Raw genomic sequence first — 24282 nt, forward strand, 5'->3', positions numbered from 1 at the left:
CAGTAGGCCCTGTACTAAGAGTCCTATAAGCTCTTGGAGGATTGGCTACATCAGGGGTGTGTGGCCTAATATGCAAAAGAGTTCCTGCTACAAAAAAAGCCCTGTAAAATTAAGAGTACTAGAAATGGTTTCTGGCTTCCCTTCATGCATATATGTTATGCCACTGTTGTCTGTGGTCAAACAGATTTTGGAAGCAGTATGAAAACTTCCAAAATCTGTTACCCAGAAGCGAAAAGTGGGATGGTCACTGCTGAGCAGCAATCCATCTTAACTCACTAGGAAAGCTGTTGTCTACCTTTTTCCAGTCGCCCCCCTCCAGGGCTGCAATCCCAGTTGGCTCAATTGCTCTGCATAACTTCGCAGCATATGTGCACGTGTGTCAGATAAAAGCAAAACTTTCCCTTTTTGAGGCAGTCACTCGCACCCCTATAGCATCTGGGGATATTTCAGTTCAGGTCAGATTCTTGGAGAATACTCCAGAGGTGGGGGTGGAGTGGGGAGGGCACGTCTCTGCCATTTCTTCCTCAGCTTCTGTTTCTTTTCTTCTGCCTTGGCAGATCAAAGCCCAAATGTGACAGGCTCTTGAGGCTGAGAAATGATCTTGCCTCACTCACTGGAATAAATTGCTCCTTGCACATGCTAACTATTTGTTTAGGCTGTTGGCCATCGATCTTGACATCCCTCTGGGGCACTGCACTCCCCCCCCCCCACATGCACACACTTCCCCACAGAACAGGGGAGGGTGACATGTTCCTTCTTACTTGCTCATTGTGAAATTCAAGGACTTCATTGTACCTCTTGACAAAAAGATAGATCTCTGGCTAGGTGGGAAGCAGAGTTGAGATTATATATATGTTTTCTAGAACCTTGCTCATTAACCAATTTTGTCACTCTCCAAGGGTGTGACGGGCATGCCAGGCCTACAAGGACCTCCTGGAGACCAAGTAAGTCTCTTTGCTTGCACACAGGGGGCTCAACCCAGCAGAGGTAGTCAAACCTTGCCTTCTAGGAGGCATAGGCCTAGTGTACAGATTAGGGTTTTCACACACAAAATAAAGTGACTCACAGCCTGAAGTGATTTCAGTCCATTCTGGTTTCCTCAGCATTCTGCTGCAATGTACTGCTTCATCTGTAGACCAGACTGTACATTCTTTAAAGTAGCCGTTTCATAATTGACCCATGTTGGAATACAAGCTATGCACATTTCAGGCATTATAGAGATAACTGTTTACCTGATAGAGGAAGTGATGTATTGTAACCTAAACTCAATTGTGATCCGAGTCTTCGAAGCCCGGGAAACATACAAACACAACATTGGTCAGAAAGGATGTTAGGTGTGAAATGCTTTGCTCTTATATGCAAGCTGAATTGTGTTATTCCTGTTTGCAACTGCTTTCTGGGAACAAGAAGTTAGACAAAGGGTCGTATAATGTAGCCATGGAGAGGACAGACATAGTTAGACTAGCTGGTAAACTGAGTTATGTTTTTATTTATCCCAAGTACCCTATCCTGATGTTTTCTAGTAATAAGTAATTGCTTTTGATAAGCAATCATCTCTGACTCCTTTATGCAAACTCCAAGCCTCTGAATTTAAACGTATATTTCCATCAACCCATAGCTAGGCTACTCTACACATGGACATCACCTGATGGGCAACACAGAAATCAGATTGATTATATACTCTGCAGTCAAAGATGGAGAAGCTCCTTACAGTCAGCAAAAACAAGACCTGGAGCTAACTGCAGCTCAGATCACGAGCTACTCATTGCAAAATTCAGGCTTAAACTGAAGAAAAATGGGGAAACCATTAGGCCATTCAGGTTTGACCTTGATCACATCCCTTATGAATATACAGTGGAGGTGAAGAATAGGTTTAAGGAACTAGAGTTGATAGACAGAGTGCCTGAAGATCTTTGGATGGAGGTTCGTGACATTGTACAGAAGGCAGCAATCAGCACCATCCCAAAGAAAAAGAAATGGAATAAAGCAGAGTGGCTGTCTGATGAGGCTTTACAAATAGCAATAGCTGAGGAAAGAAGGAAAGCGAAAGGCAAAGGTGAAAAGGAAAGATTCACCCAACTGAATGCAGATTTCCAGAGAACAGCAAGGAGAGAGGAGGAGGCCTTCCTGAAGGAACAATGCAAAGCAATAGAGGAAAATGATAGAATGGGAAGGACAAGAGATCTCTTTGGAGGATGGTAGAAGACAGAGGGCCTGGCGTGACTTTGTCCATGGGGTCGCAAAGAGTCAGACTTGACTGTGCGACTGAACAACAAAAAGCTAGGCTAGCATAGCAGAGTGCTTAAGGCACAATTTACGGCTGAAAGGGATTGCACCTGGGACTCTAAGCATGTTCCCTGTCATGGTGGTAAAACACAGGACTGGGTGGGGTTTCGTTGTGCCACTAATCTCCTTTGCAGTTGGGCTGTATTGAAACAAAGGAGAGTTTTTGTGGCTCAGAGATCTTCCTGAGGCTGCCAGCAGCTGCCAAGTGGATCGATGTAAAGTGGTATAAAGTGTCTCAGGAAAACGCTAGAGGGGCTGTGTTGATAAGGCCAGAGTCTGGCTGTTGGCCAGGCAGAATGGAGCTGAGACTCTTTTCTCTGCCAGAAAAAAGTAAAGGAGGTGGGGTCGAACTGTAAAGTGACTTGGGACAGAATTGCCCCATAGCACCTCCACTCCAAAGGGTCCCAGTTCATCCTGCAGCTGATCCCAACTGTGATAAGAATATATCAATAGACTAAAGATCCATTTTGTCCAGCATCCTCTTTCCCTACAATGGCCAACTTGATAGACTTAGAAGGTGTACAAGCAGGTCTTGGAGGCCAAACCTTCCTCTGCTGATTCTCCCTTCATCCCCAACAATTGGTATTCAGAAATACACTACCCCTAAACATGAACGTGGTGTTTCCATTCAGCTTCATTACTAATAGCTATTAATGAACCTATCTGCATACTACTAGCCAGGGCTTTTCTGGCAGAAAAAGCCCAGCAGGAACTCATTGGCATATTAGGCCGCACCCCCTGATGCCAAGCAAGCTGGAATTGTTCCTGTGCATTCATGCTCAAAAAAAGCCCTGCTAATAGCCATGTGTGACCCCCTCAGTGGATACCTAAATCTGAGGATTGAGGCTACACTGATGCTAAACAAATTTTTCTGCAAACTTGGAAGAGCCATGGATACTAGCAGTCACATCAGGCAGCCATGGATACTAGCAGTCACATCCGGCCTGTCAGCCAGGGCAGACAAGGACTCCAGCAGCCATGGATACTAGCAGTCACATCAGGCCTGTCAGCCAGGGCAGACAAGGACTCCAGCAGCTGTTTTAGGCCCAGCAGCAGAAGATACTGGCAACTTCTGTGGGCCCTAGAGTTACCAAGTCCCCTGTCTTCTCCGGAAGGGGACTTTCATGCACAGTGATGTCACCCAGAAGTACCTATTGTACCATAGAGTTTTCCTTCCCAAATAGCTAAAGTGTCCAGGGGAAAAAAACCATAGAGTTTCCCTGGAAATGCCTAGAGTGGCAGGTGTGTGATGTCGCTGGTGCAATGATGTCACTTCTGGGTGATGTCATTGCACCAGCGATGTAGGGAGAGGCTCCCCCTGCTGGCTCAATGTGGGCTGGTGAGTTGGAAACCTCCTGGGCAGGGGAACCCTGGACCGGGCGCTTGGCAACCCAGGTATGGTGGATGAAGATGCCAGCAGCTGTGCTCAGTGGTAGGTGGTGGGGCCTGGAGTCCCACCAGGCTCTGGGGAAATCCTCCCACACCCTTCGCAAGTCTCTGGGTTCCCCACTTGGCCTTCATAAAATGAATCAAATCCACTATTAAAGCCATCTAAATGAGTAGCCTCACTGCATCTGGTGGCAGTTAGATCTAATCAGGTCATAATTCTTATTGGAAGAACTAGTTGTTCATAAGAACATAAGAGAAGCCATGTTAGATCAGGCCAATGGCCCATCCAGTCCAACATTCTGTGTCACACAGCGGCCAAATATATATATATATATATATACACACACACACACTGTGGCTAATAGCCACTGATGGACCTCTGCTCCATATTTTTATTTAACCTCCTCTTGAAGGTGGCTATGCTTGTGGCCGCCACCACCTCCTGTGGCAGTGAATTCCACATGTTAATCACCCTTTGGGTGAAGAAGTACTTCCTTTTATCTGTTCAAAACAGAAGGGACTAGTGACTCAAAATAGTAGTGCTCTGACAAAGTTCATTCTAATAAGTGTGCAGAAAACAAAACAAACTCAGAAGCTGAACACATCAGAATGACTTGGTTAAAACCCAATGAGCTATGTAGAGAGAAGGCAATTTAAAATGGTTTCCGACTCTGATGAGTCCTAATAACATTGCCTTCCCAAGTTCTGCATTCTTTCTTCTTTTTTATTACTGCTTTATTTGTCGTTATATAATTCAAATATATAGGCATCTTGGATATATAACATTTTTAAAGAGGATATACTCTCTCCCTGTTTTTATTATCAAGGCAGCTTGAGTGAGACAAGGATTCAATATCCCCCCCTTGCATTCTTTCTTCTTAACCTTCCAGGGCAGCAGAGGTCCAGAGGGGCCTAAAGGGGATCCCGGAATCAAAGGTGACCAGGTATGGTAGCATTTAATGGTTAGGGATGTGGTAGACTGAATCGTAACGTATTTTCTGTTTGTGGTGTTCAAGTGTTTTGTTTGAAAATGTGGTTTTGAAATGGTATTTGCAGTCCAGGTAGGATTAAAACAATTGCGGTTTTAACAGGGAAAAATGGTTCTCCCCGTGTTCTTTTTGTGGTACGAAACTCTTGGATGCATAGTTGAACATAGGAAGCTGCCTTATTAAAAACTGCCTTATCAAACGATGCCTTATCGGATCCCTGTATCTCAGCAATGGCTCTTGAGGATCTCAGGAGGAGAAACAACATCCCCCAAACCTGCTCCTGAGGCTGTCTATCTAGAGATGCCAGCAACTGAATCAGGGATCTTCTGCAACCAAAGCAGATGCTCTACCAGTCAGGCATGGATTCTTCCCAGCAATACAGAAAGCTGCCTTTTGCCAATTTGGACCATTCAGGTCCATGCAGCTCAGGGACTAGCAGCCAGTCAAAGTAAAAGATACTGAGCTGGACCAACCTGAACAGTATGAATCAGCATAAGGCAACTTCTTATGTTGCCGGTAGAATCAATAACCTTGGACTCATGCAACGAGGGATCTTTCCCAACCACTCCTACCATTAGGGTTGCCTGGTCCTTACCTCTCACCAGCAGGGGAGGGAGGGAGCCTTCCAGGAGGATGATGGGTCTCTGCCCCCAAACAGCAATGTCACTGACATGATGATGTCACACAGAAGTGAGGTCATCACACGGGGATAAGAACATAAGAGAAGCCATGTTGGATCAGGCCAATGGCCCATCCAGTTCAACAATCTGTGTCACACAGTGGCCAAAAAAACCAGGTGCCAGGATGCTCTGGTTTGAGGGCAAAACTCTACGGTAAAATTGCCCTCAAACCACAGAGTTTTGCCTTCAAACCAGAGTGTCCCTGCATGACATCCCCAGCATAATGACGCCACTTCTGCATGATGTCATTGTGTCAGGGACGTTGGTGTTTGGGGGTGGGGTTTTCCTTGCCAGCCAGCTGGCTGGTTGTGGGGAAAAGCCTCCAAACGCAGGGGATCCCCCACCCGGACCTGGGGGCTGGCAATTCTACCTACCTGAAATCGTAGAACTGACAATGCTAGGGATTGAACCAGAGACCCTACACTTGAACCATGGTCCCTGCCAGGGTGGTAAAATACAGGGCTGAGGCTGTCTGGTTTTGCCTTTACACTCCTCCGCCTGTTAGTGGGATGGTATTGCACCAAAGGATCATTTTTGTTGTTCAGAGTTCATTTTGAAGCTTCTGACAGCTGCCAAGTGGAGCCGTTCAAAGTGGTATAAATTGCCCTACTGAACCTGTAGACAGGTAGGCTTATTTTGTCCAACTGTTGTCAGTGACAGATCTGTTCTGAGCTAGATCCTTAATCTTCGTTGCCTTGATTTTCTTTCATAAGCAGCAGCACCTCCTTAGAAATCTTCTCACACAAAATAGCCTCTTTATACTCAGAGGCTAGATATTTTATTGGTTGATTTGTGTTTTTTTGCTGCAGTTCTATCCCACTTTTCAGCTTTGAGAGTTTCAGAAGTGAATTATAAAACACAGCTGCTGTGAACAGTTGAAATTGTGTAGATACAAAAGTAACAGAAACTCCATACTGCCCCACAATGGCTGCCACAGGGGATGGAGCTGAACTGAATACCTCCCTCCTTGCGCCTGTTGGCCAGAAAGAAATCCTGAAGGGGGAATGAAACCACACACTGACTATGGACAGCCCAGGTGTCTACCAGTCCTCCTGATCCTAGAGTGTAAAGCCCCTTCATTTGAAAGAGGGCAGCCAATAGCAAGCTCTGCCTCATAATGACCCTACCCTCTTTCTGAAAAGCTTGGTGGGCACCATGGTGCCCATGGACACCACGTTGGATTTATCCTCTTTTATATTCTGTCATACCTGAAATGACATACTACCCACTAAGGCAAAGATTAATTATAGAATGCATGAAACCTCCTTCCATTACTGGGTTCAGCCTTGGATTAGGTGGAACAGTAGTGCATTGATCATGTCTAGAGTGCTTGTTCTCACTGCAGAGTAAACCAAATCTGGGATTAGAGGCAGAGTTTCCAGTTTAGAGGGGTGTCAGTCCCAAACTAAACTAGGACCCCCCCATGGGCTTTTTCAGAAATCAATTTTGGGGTTGGTCAGATTCCTCTGTGATGCATTTGTCATCTTTTTCAGGGTACCAGAGGCATACGAGGGACAAGAGGTCCTCCAGGAATTCGAGGGGCCTTTGGTTTCCAAGGGTTTCCTGGACCAAAGGGGCTACCTGGATTTCATGGACCTGAAGTAAGGGAGCGTCTTATTTTTCTCAACAAAGTATATTTAATCTATCCCAAAGTGGCAGGAGAACTTTTGTTGCTGCAGCAAACCTACCCAGAGTCTTGTGGCACAGATTTATTGTGTGAGAGAAACTTTCATGTACCAGTCGGTCCGATGTATGATTTCATCTAAAAAGATGTCTGTCTTCCCTGTTTTCAGCTAAAGAGATCAATATGTATATTCTGAACTCAGAAAGAAGGAAAGAACTGGTGTTCAGAGGGTTGCTGCTTCTGAACATGAGGGTTTTACATTAACCATTATGGATAGCAGCCATTCATAGCTTTATCTTCCATGAATGTGTCTGTTCATTTTTAAAAGGGAATACAGACAGACAGATACAATGCTGTCAAACACATGCAACTGTCTGGGATGAATACGCATATCGAGATTCATATATATATATATATATAAATATCCAGAGAGACACCATTGTTACCTATAGTTGCAGCAATCCCCAACCTTTTTGGCACCAGGGTAGACAATTTTTCTGTGGTGGTGGTGGTGGTGGTTGGTGGTTTCGAGATGTGCACTTTATTTCTATTATTTTGGTGTGCTGGTTAAGTGTGCAGACTCTTATCTGGGAGAACCGGGTTTGATTTCCCACTCCTCCACTTGCAGCTGCTTGAATGGCCTTGGGTCAGCCATAGCTCTTGCAGAATTGTCCTTGAAACGGCAGCTTCTGGGAAAGCTCTCTCAGCCCCCCCCCCCCACCTCAGAGGGTGCCTGTTATGGGGGAGGAAGGTAAAGGAGATTGTAAGCCACTCTGATACTCTGAAATTCTGAGTGGAGGGCAGGATATAAATCCAATGTCATCGTCTTTTTCTTATTATTACTACATTGTAATATATAATGAAATAATTATACAACTCATGACCTGGTTGCTAACAGGCCACGGATCTGGACCGGTCCACGGACCGGGGGTTGGGGACCCCTGGTTTAAGGCATCTGATGAAGTGTAGCATAACGCAACACCCTTATGCCACTATGAGTTTGTTAGTCCATAAGGCTGCACAAGAGTCTGTGTCTTCAAGAAATCTGTTTTGGGATGCTACGCATTTAACAGTTTTCTTACCCTTTGTGGTGCCTTGTGTTTGGGGGTGACCCCATCAGAAGGCTTTAGTAGCCAGTGGGGACTACTATGAACAAATTCACACATAGGGTTGCCAGTTCTGACTCAGGAAATAACTGGAGACTTCACGGGTGGAGCCAGGAGACTTTGAGGGTGGAGCCAGGAGCAAGGTTGTGACTAGTGCAACTGAACTCCAAAGAGAGTTCTGGCCATCACATTTAAAGGGATCATGCTCCTTTTAAATGCCTTCCCTTCATTGGTAATAATGGATGGGGGCACCTTCTTTGGGGGCTCATAGAATTGGACCCTCTGGTCCAATCTTTTTGAAACTTGGTGGGGTTTTTTGAGGAGAGGCAGCAGATACTATGCTGAAAATTTGGTGCCTCTACCTCAAAAAACAGCTCCCCAAGCCCCAGATACCCACAAATCAATTCTCCATTATACCCTATGGGGACTGGTCTCCATAGGGTATAATGGAGTGCCCAGTGACATTGAAGCTTGGTGGGCAGTTTTTTTTAGGAGAGGCACCAGATGCTCCCCACCACCACCACCATGTGTCATTGGGCACTCCATTATGCCCTATGGCATTGGTTTAACCAGCAAGAGAAACTGATGGAATTGAGAGGGTGGGGGGCGAGGCAGGGAACCAGCATAGCGTTTTCTAAACAAGAAAAGACAAAAGCACATATTTTTCCATCCCTCATGTGGATCTTGCAAAGCCATCCTTTGTTTCAGAAATGTTTACAAAATTGCTACTAGAGACAATTCCAGTAGCACCTTAGGAGAGCCACAAGATTTCAGGGTATAAGCTTTCAAGAATCAAAGTTCCTTTCGGCAGATACCAGAAAGTCTGTTTCTGCATTTTATCTGTGAAATGCTGACTGATAGATAAGCTCTTTCCACCTGTCAGATTTGGCTAGGTGAATTTGTGGTTGTTGATCAGTCGCACAGTCAAGTCCGAATTTACTGTGGCTTTAAGAAAGGTTTTCTTCCTTTCAGTACAACAGGGCATAACTACAGGTTACCTTTTCCCTGGGTATGTCTCCAGGTTTGGCCATACGCGTCTTGTGGGTGCTCAGTCCTTCTAGGCATGTGGCTGTTTGACTTGGATTAGGGTTGCCAGGTGGGATCGTTGTGCCAATAGATGGGCTTGAGGGGCATTCCAGGAGTGGGTGGTGATGTTGCATGATGTGCTCACATCACCCAGAAGTGATGTCATCACATCCAGGCCAACACTCTGGGTCTGGGGCAAAACTGTATGGTAAAGTTGGCATCAAACCGTGGAGCTTTGCCCCAAACCCAGAGTGTTGTTGTGCAATGTCCCTGACGTGATGATATCATATCAATGGCATCACTTTTGCTGTTTGAGGGCAGAGGATCCTCCACCCAGAACTGGGAAATGGCAACCTTAACTTCAATGGGAACCAGGGAGAAGAGCCTTAGGAACACCCCACAACACTGGTGCCATTCTCCCAACCTAAAATGGGCCTCGGGAGCTGTTATTTACTTCATTATACTTGTATAGCCTCTACCAGGGCAAATAATAGTTCCCAGCGGTTATGAGAATGGGGGTGGGGAGGAGCTCTGAGCCACTTGTTTTGAGAGTCAGTTTGATGTAGTGGTTAAGTGTGCAGACTCCTATCTGGGAGAATAGGGTCTGATTCCCCACACCTCCACTGGCAGCTGCTGGAATGGCCTTGGGTTAGCCATGGCTATCGCAGGAGTTGTCCTTGAAAGGGCAGCTGCTATGAGAGCCCTCTCAGCCCCATCCACCTCACAGGGTGTCTGTTGTGGGAGGAGAAGATATAGGAGATTGTAAGCTGCTCTGAGTGATTCAGAGAGAAGGGCGGGGTATAACTCTACAGTCGTCGTCTTCTTCTTTCTGTGATCCTGAGCCCAAACCAAGGATATTTTCAGAAAAACATAGCATGTGACAGATGTTTATCCACTTTAATTTGGGAAAGAAAGAAAGAAGCTTTAGCCTGGCACCAAAAATCTAGCAAATGTGGTGCTAAAAAATCTAGCAAATGTGGTGTCAGGTGGAGGACAAGGGGAAGGGCATTCCAGAAGAAGCCACAACAGAAGGAAAAATCTGAGTCTGGTTCATTGCAGCAAAACCAGGAAAGAAAAGAGCCTTATGGAATTTTAGAGACTGCCTAATTGTGGTAAACACTTTTGTGGGTTAGAAGAGTCCACTTCAACAGATAGACCCAGCAAGTCTTCAGTAGGCAGATGATATACACGTGAGAGACACAGGGGAAAAAATGATGGAATCAAAGGTGAAATGTCAGTAGGACAGACTGTGACACATACAGGGCTTTTTCATAGCAGGAACTTTGCATTTTAGGCCAGGCACCCCTGATGTAGCCAATCCTCCAAGAGCTTACAGGGCTGTTAGTATAGGGCTTACTGTAAGCTCCAGGAGGATTGGCTACATCAGGGGTATGTGGCTTAATATGCAAAGGAGTTCTGCTACATAAAAAGCCCTGGTGACATATGTATGCCCAGCTCAAATAATGAGTGCAGTGCGTATCCACAGCAAGGCCAAAGCAGTGATTCATGCAGAAGTCTAACAGGAACCTCCTCTGGGGGCTGAATCCTTTGGGCCTTGAATTTTTCATTAATTTACTTCTCGGCATGCACAAGGATGCTGTATCTGTCGTCTGTTAAGTGGCACAAGTATACTAAGTTAATTAATACCTTAAAAGGTCTCATTTTTCAGTCCCAGGTGTCCTGTTCAACACATTCTACATTCTGCCTTTTCATAGGATGGAACTCTGGCGTTAGAGATCCCCCTACTGGTGATTTCCTCATGAAATTAATTTTAAAAATTATGCAAAGGAAGGCAAAGAAAAGAAAGAAACCCTTGCCGGCCTCTGTTGCCTTTTCCAAATTTCTGACCTTAGAAACTTGGATAGCCATTTGCAAAAGAACAGTCATTTTTAAAAAAGAATATGCATATGTTCAATCTGTCCATCTCAGATCTGGTTTATGCATGCAGAAGAATGAGGTGGCAGAATAGACCACACGATTTCAGACTGCTGCTGCGGGAATCACAGCTCTTAATGTGTTTTAATCATAAAAACTATCTGTAAATCAAAAACTTTTCTCTGGAGGAATTAGTTTTCTATTTTCTATTTTAAAATATGGAGGAGCAGTCAAAGTGGCACCATCCTATAGTCCAAAGGCATTTTGGCATCCTCATTCAGGTATAGCGTGAACCCCCAATGTTAACACCAAAGAACATTTGGGCTTTAGGTAGGTTTGTGCTGAAGCCCTAAATGGAAGTGGTTTGTTCTTTTTTTGGTTTTGAAAAAGATGATCCTTCCCTGAAAATGCCCATTTTGATTTCACTTCTGCCTTGTGCAAATTGAACCTTTTTTTTTTAAAGAGTTCTGTTTTCTTGCACCAGGTATACACATTTTCATCATTATTTGCATGTCAACAAATTAGCAAACATTCTACCTATTTAATGCTTGCAGATTGCAAGCATGTTAAAAAACATACAAGATGTGTACACGACAGTGAAAAAAAATGGTATAGCAAAGCCATTGGGGAAAATGCAAACAAATGTAAAAAGAAACAAAACAGCAAATATTTGCTGATCCCTAAAAGCTGGGACAGGTGGTCTGATAGCATCTCAGTCTGCATGAGAGCAGTCAGTTGTTCATATTGAGGAGGCAAGCCAGACTCAGAAACTTCATATCATTCCAGGAGGCAGCCCATTGACCCTCCATCACCTGATACTTGAGGGGATGGTAGCTACACAAATCCACTTCCCTTTCCCCGCCTCCTTCCTCTTCAAGGCAATGACACTCCAGGAATGATCACCATCAGATTGGCTCAGGTTGTTGCAATTATATCTTTAGGTATTTTTAATTTCGAAACCTCTGATAAGATTTGTAATTTTATCACTCATGTATATTGTCTTGAGCCTTGTTTTTTTTCAGGGGAGGACAGCCTGAAAACCAAAGACGATGATAATGGCTGTGGTGGTGATAGTAGTGGTAGTAGTATAATGAGAAGTGCTTGGTCCACAATGCCTGAGTCCTTAGTCCAAGACCCACATTGCCTTGCAAAATATGACTGAGCACTGGCCTACTTTCTGTCTTGTTGAAGTTACAAAACGGCTTGGGCTGGGACTGTTGACCGGTTTTCTTTCTGTTCTAGGGAGAAGAAGGGCAGATCGGTCCTCCTGGTCAAAATGGCACTGAAGGGTTTAAGGTTAGTCTCAGCCATGCTTGCCTGCCTTTCTGTTGGGTCGTTTTCGCACTCACCTTAATCAGCATCGACGACCCTCTTCACCGCGCAGGATCTGCGAGGATTTCGCACTAATTGCCGCGGAGCACCCGGAAGAGCCGGAAAGTCCCGGCGCTTTTGCGGTGCAAACGGAAACTGCTTTTTGGCGGTTTCAGTTTGCGCCGCAAAAGCGCCGGGACTTTCCGGCTCTTCCGGGTGCTCCGCGGCAATTAGTGCGAAATCCGCGCAGATCCTGCGCGGTGAAGAGGGTCGTCGATGCTGATTAAGGTGAGTGCGAAAACAACCTTGAACATTGTTCCTGAATCCTAACTTCCCTTGTTCCTGAAAGCTTTGTAGTGTGTTTTTTTTAAATTGTGCATTTGTGTATGTGTGTGTCTGCACCTGAAAGTCTTGTTGACCTCTGGTGATTGACCCTTACTGGGAGCCTGGAGGCAGGCTTGGTGCTAGCGGTTCTGGCATCCCTAGACTGACGGCCATTCACCCGCCCCCTCCCCCCGTCTCTTTCTGCATGAGAAGTGACATCATCGGGCTGCCTGCATTACACACAAGCTCTCAGCTCGGCCCTCCCCTTCTTTGAAGCAGAGGCGGCCCAGCCTGAGAGTCATGGGAAGTGTCTTTGGGTGCAGGGAGGAGGCAGAAGGTGGCAGCAGGTGCGAGAAGGTGGTGGCAGGTGCAGGGCAGTGGCAGGCACGGGGAGAGGGGGCTCCTTATGGCGCCCCTAGACCAAGTGGCGCCCAAGGTGGCTGCCTACTTGGCCTACTCCCACGTGCCGGCCCTGCCTGGAGGATATTCAGAGAGGTGGCTGAAGAAAGCCTGCCCCTGTTCTCTCAACTGCTGGTATTCCAAGGAGGTCTCCTATCCAAGTACTTGCCAGAGTCGTCCCGGCTTAGCTTCTGAGGTCCAAAGAGATCAAACTTGCCTGGGCTATTCAGGTTAGTGCCAGCTTTGTAATGTTTTGAATGTATGCTTTCTATGATGAGTAGGTTGCACTGGCAAAATGAGAAAACATGACTCTCAGGCTAAGGTTTGTGGCAAGGGACAATTAGTGCATGAGTGGCTTGGGCTATCGAGAGCCTACTTTGAAAGCTCTTCCAGCCCTCTGCACAAGTTACATGTTGCTGACATTTTGGGATTGCCAGGTCTGTGTTGGGAAATAGCTGCAGGCATAGCTGAGGGTGGATCTAGGAGAGGGCAGGGTTTGGGGAGGGGAGGGGCCTCCCCAATGCTGTAGAGTGCAATGCCTTAGAGTCCATCCTTCAGTTTCTCCATGGGAGCTGATCGCAGCCATCTGGAGATTAGTTGTAAAAGAGGGAAAACTCAAGGCCCCACCTTGGAGGCTGGCAACCCTAACAGCTGCTCCTCTAGCATGTGTGTTAGAAGGCAGAAATGATCCAGAGAAATGGGTTCCTTCTGGCCATCAGAATGGAAAATTGGCAATTCAGTCTTCTATTAAATGATTATTGTGTTTTGTTTCTGACTTGCAGGGCAGTCGTGGTTTGGATGGCCCCAAAGGAAGGCCAGGAGCACGAGGAAACAGAGTAATTCCTTTCCTTTCCTTTTGTGACCTTAGAAGCTCATTGATTCACAAATCTTGAGCAGCAGAAGACATTTATTTCTCTTTTTTTATACAAGGGCTAGAAGGACTGAGACAAATTTTGCAATTGCTAGAGTGATCTTAGGATCCTTATCACTGAGCAAAACAGCCAGGGTTTTTGGAGTAGTGGGGGGATTGGTTGAATAAAGGCTTAATATAGTAAAACCTCATTAAAAAATCGGCATTCCAGCAGAGCATGAAAGGATGTATAAGTTCTGCTAAGGCCACAAGGGCAGATTTGATCAGTGTAGGACCTATTCAAAAATCTCCCTTACAAAACCGTTGTAGGTATAATGTTCAGCCTTGAAAACAAAAAAGCTCTGCAATAATGTGGGATGGTAAGAGATAGTACATATAGGGAGGTAAAGATTTTGGTTAAGATAGACTAAAAAACAGGGCAAGCGTACTCTGCAGGCTCACAAGTTCAAAATGGGGTAATTTACAACTCTTGTGCTAGAAGCATGCTTTCTTAATACAAAGATTAAGAGGTCAGGATATATAAGAGGTTTCTCATGCTTTTATTTCCCTCAAAGAAGTTGTCTATAGTTAAATCTGTATTGAAGCTACAACCATTAATTGGCTGATTTATTGGAGTAACAGTTTAAAAATCTTTTTAATCAATTAAAAGGTACCTCTGATTTAACTAAGGAATAGATTTGTTTAAAAATGTATTTTGAAAGCCCAACATTTAATGCGGGGGCTTCAGTCTTCCTTACCAGGCTGTTTTCCCCAGCTGAAATGGTGTCCACAGGGCCTTAATTGACAAGAAAGGGCAACTCATTCACATGGCCATTTCCACTGGCAAAAAAAGTCCAGGATGCCTAATACCCCCTCCCCCTTTCCCTTTCCCCATGCTTTAGAGCTAAACATAGCACTTTCAAAATAAGTTCCCCACTTCTTCCATATGCCAGTGAGTCAAGTCAGGTACCCACATTCTGACTTTTTTTTTTTAGCAGGAATTCTTTTGCATATTGGGCCACACACCCCTGATGGAGCCAATCTTCCTGTAGCTTACAGTAGGCCCTGTACTAAGAGCCCTGGAAGCTCTTGGAGGATTGGCTACATCAGTAGGGCTGCCAAGCCCCTGGTCCAGGCGGGGATTCCCCTGCCTGGGAGGTTCCCAACCCACCGACCCACATTGGGCCAGCAGGCGAAACCTCCCTCTATTTCGGCGGCGCAATGACATCACCCAGAAATGACATCATCGCGGCGCCGGAGCACAGCAGCCACTCTAGGTGTTTCCAGGAAAACTCTATGATTTTCCCAGATACTCTAGCCATTTGGGAGGGAAAACTGTATGGTACAATAGGTACCACAGGGTTTTCCCCCTCACAAATGGCTAGAGCATCCGGGAAAACCATAGAGTTTCTCCAGAAATGCTAAGAGTGGCATCACCAACATGACGACATCACTTCTGGGTGACGTCATCGTGCTGGCAACATAGGGGGAAGCTCCGGGGCACAGGGGACTTGGCAACCCTATACATCAGGGGTATGTGGCCCAATATGCAAAGGAGTTCCTGCTACAAAAAAATAAAAGCCCTGGGCCCTTGTAACATCGAGCTTGGCTCTTAGAAGAGGCATTCTCTTACACAGCAGAGAATGCTGCTTCTGAATGGAGCCTTCTGTGACATACACACATCCCATCAATTCCTAACAAGGCCATTAAATCATATTTGTGACAGACACTGCAATATACAATTAAATAAATTGTTACTTGGGTTTGGTGGAGGATAGTGAACATTACAGCATGCTGGAGAAGACTCTTGAGAATCCCTTGGACTGCAAGAAGATCAAATCAGTCAGGCCTAAGGGAAATCAACCCAGACTGTTCACTGGAAGGTCAGATGCTGAAGCTGAAGCTCAAATACTTTGGCCACCAAATGAGGAGGGAGCACTCCCTGGAGAAGATCCTGATGCTGGTAAAGACAGAAGGCAAAAGAAGAAGGGGACAGCAGAAGATTATATGGCTGGACAGTGTTATTGATGTAACTAACATGAATTTGAGCAGACTTGGGAGGATGGTGGAAGACAGGAGGGCCTGGCATGACTTGGTCCACGGGGTTGCAAAGAGTCAGACTCGACTGTGTGACTGAACAACAACAAAAGTGAACGTTGCATTTTATACTCTTCCCATGGTACGAATAGGATTCCTCTTGACATTGTTGGGCCCTTACAGGGGTGGGTCTGATGATTCCATAATGTCTGCCCTGCTGTCAAGTTTGGATACATTCACTATTCAAGACAAGAGTGATAAATATTGGGACAGCCCTCCCGCCCTGATCTAAATATCCCAGAATTGTATAGGTTCTTGGAGGCCTATTTGCCTATTTCTTGTAACCTTAACTAGCTGTTGATTGGGCTTAGCATTAGATATCTCCTGGAGAATGTTGGTTCCTCATCAGGCCAGATCAATGCCCTTTTCCCCCCTTTAACCTTTGGTTAATTAGTAATTTACAAACTCATGTTTTCCTACCTAACTAGAGAGTTCCCCCAAATATGCAGAAACCCCTCCTTTGTCTCTGGTTTTGCTCCTTTAGTGATCGTCTTGAGCTGCCCACTTGCTAATAGAGTAAGGATTTTCTTTATTCATGCAGTGTGATTAATGACTCTTCTTCAACTGTTTGTTTCTTTCCAGGGCCGGATGGGCCAGCGTGGGCTCACTGGAATGCCAGGACCTCCAGTAAGTCACAGGATCCCTACTGTGGCCAGCCTTGGTTGTGCCAAATTTGCTATACACAGTGGGCAGCATAACCACATAACCAGGGGTGGAATTCTAGCAGGAGCCCCTTTGCATATTAGGCCACACATCCCTGATGTAGCCAATCCTCCAAGAGCTTACAGGGCTCTTTTTTGTAAGCTCTTGGAGGATTGGCTACATCAGGAGAGTGTGGCCTAATATGCAAAGGAGCTCCTGCTAGAATTCCACCCCTGCATATAACCAGGGTGGATCCCCAGCATCTATAGCTAAAGGATCTCAGGTAGCAGATGCTGAGAGAGAGATCCTTGCTCAGATCCTGGAGAGCTGCTACTCATCAGAGTAGATAATGCTGAACTAGGGGGAGCAATGGTACAATAGGATAAGCCATTGACACTAGGGTTGCCAAGTCCAATTCAAGAAATATCTGGGGACTTTGGGGGTGGAGCCAGGAGATTTTGGGGGTGGAGCCAGGAGATATTAGGGGTGGAGCCAAGATCAAGGCTGTGACAAGCATAATTGAACTCCAAGGGAGTTCTGGCCATCACATTTAAAGGGGTGACCCTGAAGCGGGGGGAGGGCCTCCAAACCGGGAGATCCCTGCTTCCACCTGGGGATTGGCAACCCTACTACCATTTCTAATATTATAACCGCAATATATTTTATTCGATTTAGATATCGATAGGTATAGATATTACACTAAATGCATGTAGACCATAAGTGAGCTAAAACAAAATGCAGGCAAAGAAACATACAAGGTATTTCACATATGAGCTAATTTTACTAACAAGAACAGCCTTTCTAAATTGATGTTTCAAAACATCTTAAACTGGCCGATGTATTCAGAGTTGTGTTTAATTTAGCATCACTTTCTTTGTGCCACAAACTTATACAACCTACCAATATGTACAACGAAAGAAAAGGGCCAACAATTATTCCAGTTCAATAAAGAAAGTTTCATGAAACAGATTTAATGAAATTTGTTATCTGTTAAATCACAAGTATATTTTCTTGGATACATGTTTCTAGGTAATATTGGGTTTCAATTATGACCATGTCTGTATCTCCAATTTCATCCACTCATTTAATAGGAGAGATACTTTTTGCCAAACCAATTCAATGAGGAAAGAAGGATAGCTGAACTAGCCTTGAATGAGGATTAACAGAGGAAAATAATGAAATATGGCTCGACGTTTCAGGCAAAGAGATCAGCAAACAATTTAATAACAATAATTTACAATATCTGATGAAACATTGCAACAACATAGGTTAAAAAGGAGGTATTAAAATTGAGGGATATCTAGGTTCAGCTAGAAGAAAGAGAGAAAGTATATTCAGGCCAACAACATTTCATAGTCTGAACCAAAGGGGAAATGATTAAAGTTTATCAGTCACCTTTAACCTCATGAAGAATGTAGAACAGTTTGCCTTAAGACCATAAGAAGAACTCTGCTGGATCAGACCAGTGGTCCATCTGGTCCAGCATCTTTTCTCACAGAGCGGCCAACCAGTTCCTCTGTATGGTCAACAGCAGGCCAGAGAGACTAAGGCCTTCCTTCAGAGAAACGAAGGCATATGGAGCAGAGGTCCATCAGTGGCTATTAGTGTATTGTTGGAACTCTCTGAATGGGGCAGTGATGCTCTGTATTCTTGGTGCTACGGGGGAGGGGGCACAGTGGGAGGGGTCTAGTGTCCTGGCCCCACTGGTGGACCTCCTGATGGCACTTGGTTTTTTTGGCCACTGTGTGGCACAGAGTATAGGACTGGATGGGCCACTGGCCTGATCCAACATGGCTTCTCTTATGTTCTTAACATACCTGTCTGTCTTTGGAGCCTTAGATGGACATATGGACCTATGAAGCTGCCTTATACTGAATCAGACTCTTGGTCTATCAAAGTCAGTATTGTCTACTCAGACTGGCAGCAGCTCTCCAGGGTCTCAAGCTGAGGTTTTTCACACCTGTTTGCCTGGACCCTTTTTTGAAGATGCCAGGGATTGAACCTGGGACCTTCTGCTTACCAAGCAGATGCTCTACCACTGAGCCACCATCCCTCCCCAAATGATACACAAGAAGCACATTAAATGTTCTTAAGTATTCCAATGATTCTTATTTTTAGTAAAAACAAAACAAAACAAAAATTTAAAAATCTGTTACTGCATTTAGCCTTTTCTGGCTTTTGCAATGCAGATGTGACTTTGGTCTCTAGAAGAATATACAAGTCTTTCCCCCTCAGATAACACACTAAATACACATCAGAAACATTACAACAACTTTTATTAATAATAATAATACTATTATTGCATTCTAACCGTTCTGCCCTTTATAAACCAGACACAGCTTTGCCCTTTAGCAGAATATACATGTCTGCCTTTTACGATTAGATAACATACAGGAGGAGCATGTTCAATGCTCAGAAATCTAATAGTTGTTGTTATTATTATTGTTATTATTATTATTATTCAAAAGGTCAAAGAGTGGGAAAGTGGGCAGAGAGGCAAGGCACAGAACAGCAAACAAAGGAGGAGTTAACGAGAGAGAGAAGCGAAGGGGAAAGGTTTGGGATAGCAGAAAGGAGGACAGAAGCCAAGGCAGAGGCGAAGGAGGCGCTTCCCTTGACAGAAGGGGCGGCGAGCGCTCCAAAGCGGCCCCAGCCAGCTCACCCGGGCCTGTCGCTCCAGCTGGGAATGGAGCCCCGAGGCCTTCAGCCTGTGCATGACCTGGGCAATGGTCAGCGAAAGACACTGCAGCTCCTTCGCCAGGCAGCCCCGGCAGGCGGCTCTACATGGCGGGCGGACACATTTCAGCGATGCTCCTGCCTAACCCCGGCTCAGGCTCGAAGAGTCCGCCAGCTGTTGCTAGGAGACAGGGAGGGGGTGCTTCGCTGGGGATTCCGTAGGAAACGTCGCCTCCGGAAGTATGGTTCCGCCCTGCTGCAATCCCTGCCTATAGTGTGTGCCTCACTCATAGAAGGGCCCAGACTGGCGGCCCGCCCCCCCCCCCACCCTAGAGGCAGAGCGGGCGACGCTGCCGCGCCGCTGCCGACCCACCCCGGCCGCTCCTTCGAGATGGGCCCAGCCTGAGCCCATCTCGGAGGAGCAGCCACGGTGAGCGGCAGCTGCGCGCCTGAGATGGGGCGGCCGGCGCCGCCTCCCCCCCTTCCATTTTTTTGAGGAGCGGGGGAAGAGGGTGGAAATATTGGGGGCCCCCGCCAGGGCGGGAGGGTTGGGAAGCCTAATTCACACATGTTCATGTTGTCTAGGTGAGATCCATTTTGACTCTGTGGGCTTCTTCTGCTATGATATTTTGGGAAGGACTGCAACTCAATAGCAGAGCATTCATTTTTTGTGCAGAAGTTTCCATGCTCATTCCCTGACATCTCTTGCTCCTATACCAACAGACCAGAATTTGGCAATTTTTCATTTCCAAAGAGAGTTTCTGAGACTTTAAGAAGCCAAGAAGCCAAGCCTTGTGGTTTAGAAACTTGGGGGAGGGGGGTTTGCTAATCCCTGATGATGCTTTATTGGTTGAGAGAAATGCTGTTGGTCATGCATGCTGGGATGCCATTTGTTCTTCTGGCATTTTCCAGGGTTCCACCATGGCACTGAAAACTCCTTTTGGGGCTGATTAAATGCTGCCTGGGCTTGGTCGCAAAGCATTCTGTAATGTTTTGCTATTTGCCACCCTAAGATCCAGTTCTCAGAAATTAAATTCAGTTAAAAGGATATGCCTTGTAGAAAATGGGCAAGCTTACTAGCCGCTGTTTAAGCATAAAACTTTTGAATAGTTGCCAGTGTGGATCAGTCGAGTGGTAATGTGGAAATCAGTCCAGTATGATATGGCTGCTGAGGTCAATATATGTATATTCTTCCAGTCAGAAGCTAGAAGCTCACAAGATTGTTTGTGTTGGTGTAGCAATAGAAGCAGCCTCGTATCAGATGTTCTGTTTTACAATGGAGCAGGATTCCCCAATATGGTGCCTGTGAACATTATAGCACCCACAAGTGCTTCCTTTGGTGCCCACTGAGCTTTTTCGACCCGGCGTGTCAAACATGCAGTTCGGGGGCCGAATCAGGCCCCTGGAGGGCTTCTACAAGGCCCCCCAGCAACTGACTGTGGTCTGCTTCCTTCTCCCTCTCTCTTGCTTTGTTCTGCATAACAGTTTGCTTTGCAAGGCTTGCTTAATTGCACAGGAGCTACAGAGCAAAACCTCTATTTTCTCCACTGGCTGAGACTCCTCCCTTGGGGAGGAATGGGGAAGGAATAGCTTGCTTGGCCAGCCTCTCTCAATTGCACAGTGGAGCTACTGAGCCAAGCCTCTCTTCCTTCTATTGGCTGAGGCTCCTCCCTCCCCCCAGTCCCCTGAGGAAGGAAGGAAAGAGCCAGAGCTCCTTTGCCCAGTTCCCTGGATCCCATAGGAGAAATACGAAGAAAGCATCTTTAAGACCAATGAGTGCTGATATTTTAAGCATGTTTTAAGTTTTTTTAAAAATATATTTGTGTTTGTCTGTCTTCTTTGTAAAATTTGTATCTCTGCTACCTAATCTTAAATAGGGTACACACATGGCCCAGCCCGATATGGCTCGGCCCAACCCGACACGGCCGGGCCCCTCAAGGTCTCATTTATGTCAGATCCGGCCCTCATAACAAATGAGTTCAACACCCCTGTTTTAGACAGTGGGTGGGGTCATTGTGAGGCAGGAGAGCCAGTTTGGTGTAGTGGTTAAGTGTGCGGACTCTTATCTGGGAGAACCGGGTTTGATTCCCCACTCCTCCACTTGCACCTGCTGGAATGGCCTTGGGTCAGCCATAGCCCTGGCAGAGGTTGTCCTTGAAAGGGCGCTGCTGTGAGAGCCCTCTCCAGCCCCACCCACCTCACAGGGTGTCTGTTGTGGGGGAGGAAGGTAAAGGAGATTGTGAGCCGCTCTGAGACTCTTCGGAGTGGAGGGCGGGATATAAATCCAATATCTTCTTCTTCTTATTGGCTGCTTTCAAATGAAAGGGTTTTTATTGTAGCCAGGCATGTACTAAGAACCCTGTAAGCTCTCGGAGGATTGACTACATCAGGGGTGTGTGGCCTAATATGCAAAGGAGTTCCTGCTATAAAAAAAGCCCTGATGGTAGGATTAAGAGGACTGGTAGGCTCCTGGGCTTTCCTTAATGAATGCGTGGTGTCATTCCTTCTTCCCAAGGGGTGTGAGGAGGGTGGTATTCCATTTGGTTTCACTTCCTAAGGCAGACATTTTTTGGGGGGGGTGGCCTCTGGTGGCAGCCATCTTTGGGGGGGGGGTGGTCACTACACTTTCTCAAAATTTCCAAAAGTGCTGCTGTTGGGGACCCCTGAAGTAGAGCGTGCTCTGTGAGAGCTACTGGCAAAATCTGATAGGAGGCTATTGACCGTTGCTACATCATCAGCAATGGCAATAGAAAATTCCCAGCGTGCCAGTACGTTGAGAGGCTGCTGAAGGCCTGGAGCAAACCAACTCCAGTGGAGGCCAGCACCAGAGGGGCCATCCAACAAGGGAGTCTACACACATTGTCATCACTTGTATATGAAGTTCTTTGAGCATCATAGAAAAGCACTAAGTCTCTGACCATTTGATCAATTCCTTCCCCTGCAGGGCTTACGAGGCACTTCAGAAATCCACGGCGCAGAAGGAAAGCCTGGTACACAGGTTCCCATTCTATACTACCTATTTAACTTTCCTTTCTACTGCAAAGGCTGCTCTGGTTGTGAAGGGGGAGGGGGACACACAGCTCTTGAGGTCCCTGGTCATCCGGAGCCCCATGTGGCTGGATAAATTTATGTGGTTTGCTTTCCTGTTGTTTTTTGGCATGGGTGTGAGTGGTGTTGGAAGGGTAGTGGAGTCTTTGTCTAAGAACCCATGGTGGCTCTTATCCTGTCTCTCTGCAGACAGGATTTCAGACACAGCATGTCACAACAGCAGTCGGTTAGGCTGGGCTTCCGAGGGTAGGGCAAAGGAGCTCTGTAATCACCAAGAGCAAATTGTCCTGTTGCATAGACGAGAGAGCAAGCCTTACCCAAAATCTTTTACAGAGGTTGTTCAGAATTACCTAAGGATGCCAGGTCTAATTGAGATGGCAGGGGGGTGGGGTGGGAACATTCCGGGAGCCGGAAGCATCACCCCCAGGCCTCGGATTCAGCTGAAGCTCACAGGGGCGCAGCTCTTGAACCTTTCCGAGAGTTCCTCCTCCTCCTTCCCACCTTGTCCATTGAACAGTAGGTGCAGCTGCATAACAGTCGCTGGATGAGCTCCATCACCTATTTTTCTACAAAACAACCCCTGATCGCCCCAACATGCTGGTGCCACCTGAAATGATGTCACACACTGTGCCTACATCACCCAGAAGTGATGTAAGCACATCTTGGGTGATGTTCTGGTTTGGGGGCAAAACTATGGCAAAATCACCCTCAAGCTTTAGAGTTTTGCCCAAAACCCAGAGTGTTGCCCCTGGCATGCCCGTGTTACCTCTGGGTGATGTAGGCATATCATATAACATTGCTATTAGGGAATTTCCTCCCACCAGCCAGCTGGCTGGCAGCAGGCAAGAGCCTACAAAACAGGAGGCTGGGGAAGACCTTTCTCTGCCCAGGTTCCTGCGGAGCTGCTGATAGTCCGAGTGGACAGTATTCATCTCCATGAACCGATGGTCTGCCTTGGCAAAAAGCAGCTTCCTGTCTTCCGTTAGTTTTGGATGTTCCTGAGGCGGGTTTTTATTTTGTTTCATTTTGCAGGAAAAATTAGAAATTTTTTGGCGAATTTAAACATATGCAATAATTGATTTCCTATTGAATCTAAACTTCCTCTACTGATCGAGCAACATAAAATGCAACGTTTATAGCATGGCATATAAAATTGTACTATTTAGCCTATTGGTGGAGTTTAGAAGTACAATTATCTTCATTTTATGTAAGGAAATTGGAAATAAAACCAATATTTAAATAGTGGCAAACTGCTGCACCTTAAGCTGCCCATAGCACATGTGTCTTTAATTTTTGCAAGAGGTAGGAAAAAAAGAAAAGTAGAAGGCAAAAAACCAACTTTGTGGTAAATAAAACAAAGTATTATTTGGACATATATTGTCTCATAGAGTCTCAATAGGTACAGCTACCAGTATATTTGGATATTAATACTGAAAACACTGACTGCTTTAATAATGTGTTATCATTAAATGCATTATAGCATATTAACTGTTGCCAAAATTATGTATATCTAAACAGAAATACGTGTATGGTGTATGAGACTTTTCCAGTACTCAAAAATTTCCAATTCTTCCATTGGAAAAATGGAAAAAGTCCTCATGCAATACATTTGGAATAAATGAAATACTTTGTAAGACAAGGCTTTTCAAAAGGAACATTTTTTCCATATTTCACAAAATTTCCCTTTTTTCCATTGGAAAAATTGGGGTAGGGGGGTGGGAATCTCATACCTTCTTTACATTTTGAGTGTGAAAAAACCTTCTCTTGAGAAGCATTTTACTATTCGAAAAGAGAAAGTACTTCACAGAAGCTTTTGCATTCAGTGTGTTCTAAATTTTCCAAATTTTTGTTTGGAAATTTTTCTTAAAATTTTGAAAAATACTGGGAAAAGTCCTTCGCCCCTAAAAAAACACTTGTAGATTTTTTTCCTGATCACATCTCTTCTCTTAGGTGATGGGCT

General features: G+C 45.6%; 1 protein-coding gene across 1 annotated transcript in view; it reads left to right on the plus strand.

The window, feature by feature from the left end:
* The window catches only part of LOC132580018 (collagen alpha-2(XI) chain-like), an 80481-nt gene that overhangs the window by 55336 nt on the left and 863 nt on the right, over positions 1-24282 (plus strand). Inside the window, exons 19-25 of the mRNA XM_060250624.1 lie at positions 900-944; positions 4566-4624; positions 6838-6945; positions 12218-12271; positions 13792-13845; positions 16539-16583; positions 22219-22272. Of these exons, the coding sequence (XP_060106607.1) occupies positions 900-944; positions 4566-4624; positions 6838-6945; positions 12218-12271; positions 13792-13845; positions 16539-16583; positions 22219-22272 (419 nt within the window). The remainder of the gene's footprint in view (positions 1-899; positions 945-4565; positions 4625-6837; positions 6946-12217; positions 12272-13791; positions 13846-16538; positions 16584-22218; positions 22273-24282) is intronic.

This window comes from Heteronotia binoei, chromosome 12, assembly GCF_032191835.1.
Source record: "Heteronotia binoei isolate CCM8104 ecotype False Entrance Well chromosome 12, APGP_CSIRO_Hbin_v1, whole genome shotgun sequence".
In the NCBI taxonomy this organism is placed as follows: Eukaryota; Metazoa; Chordata; class Lepidosauria; order Squamata; family Gekkonidae; genus Heteronotia; species Heteronotia binoei.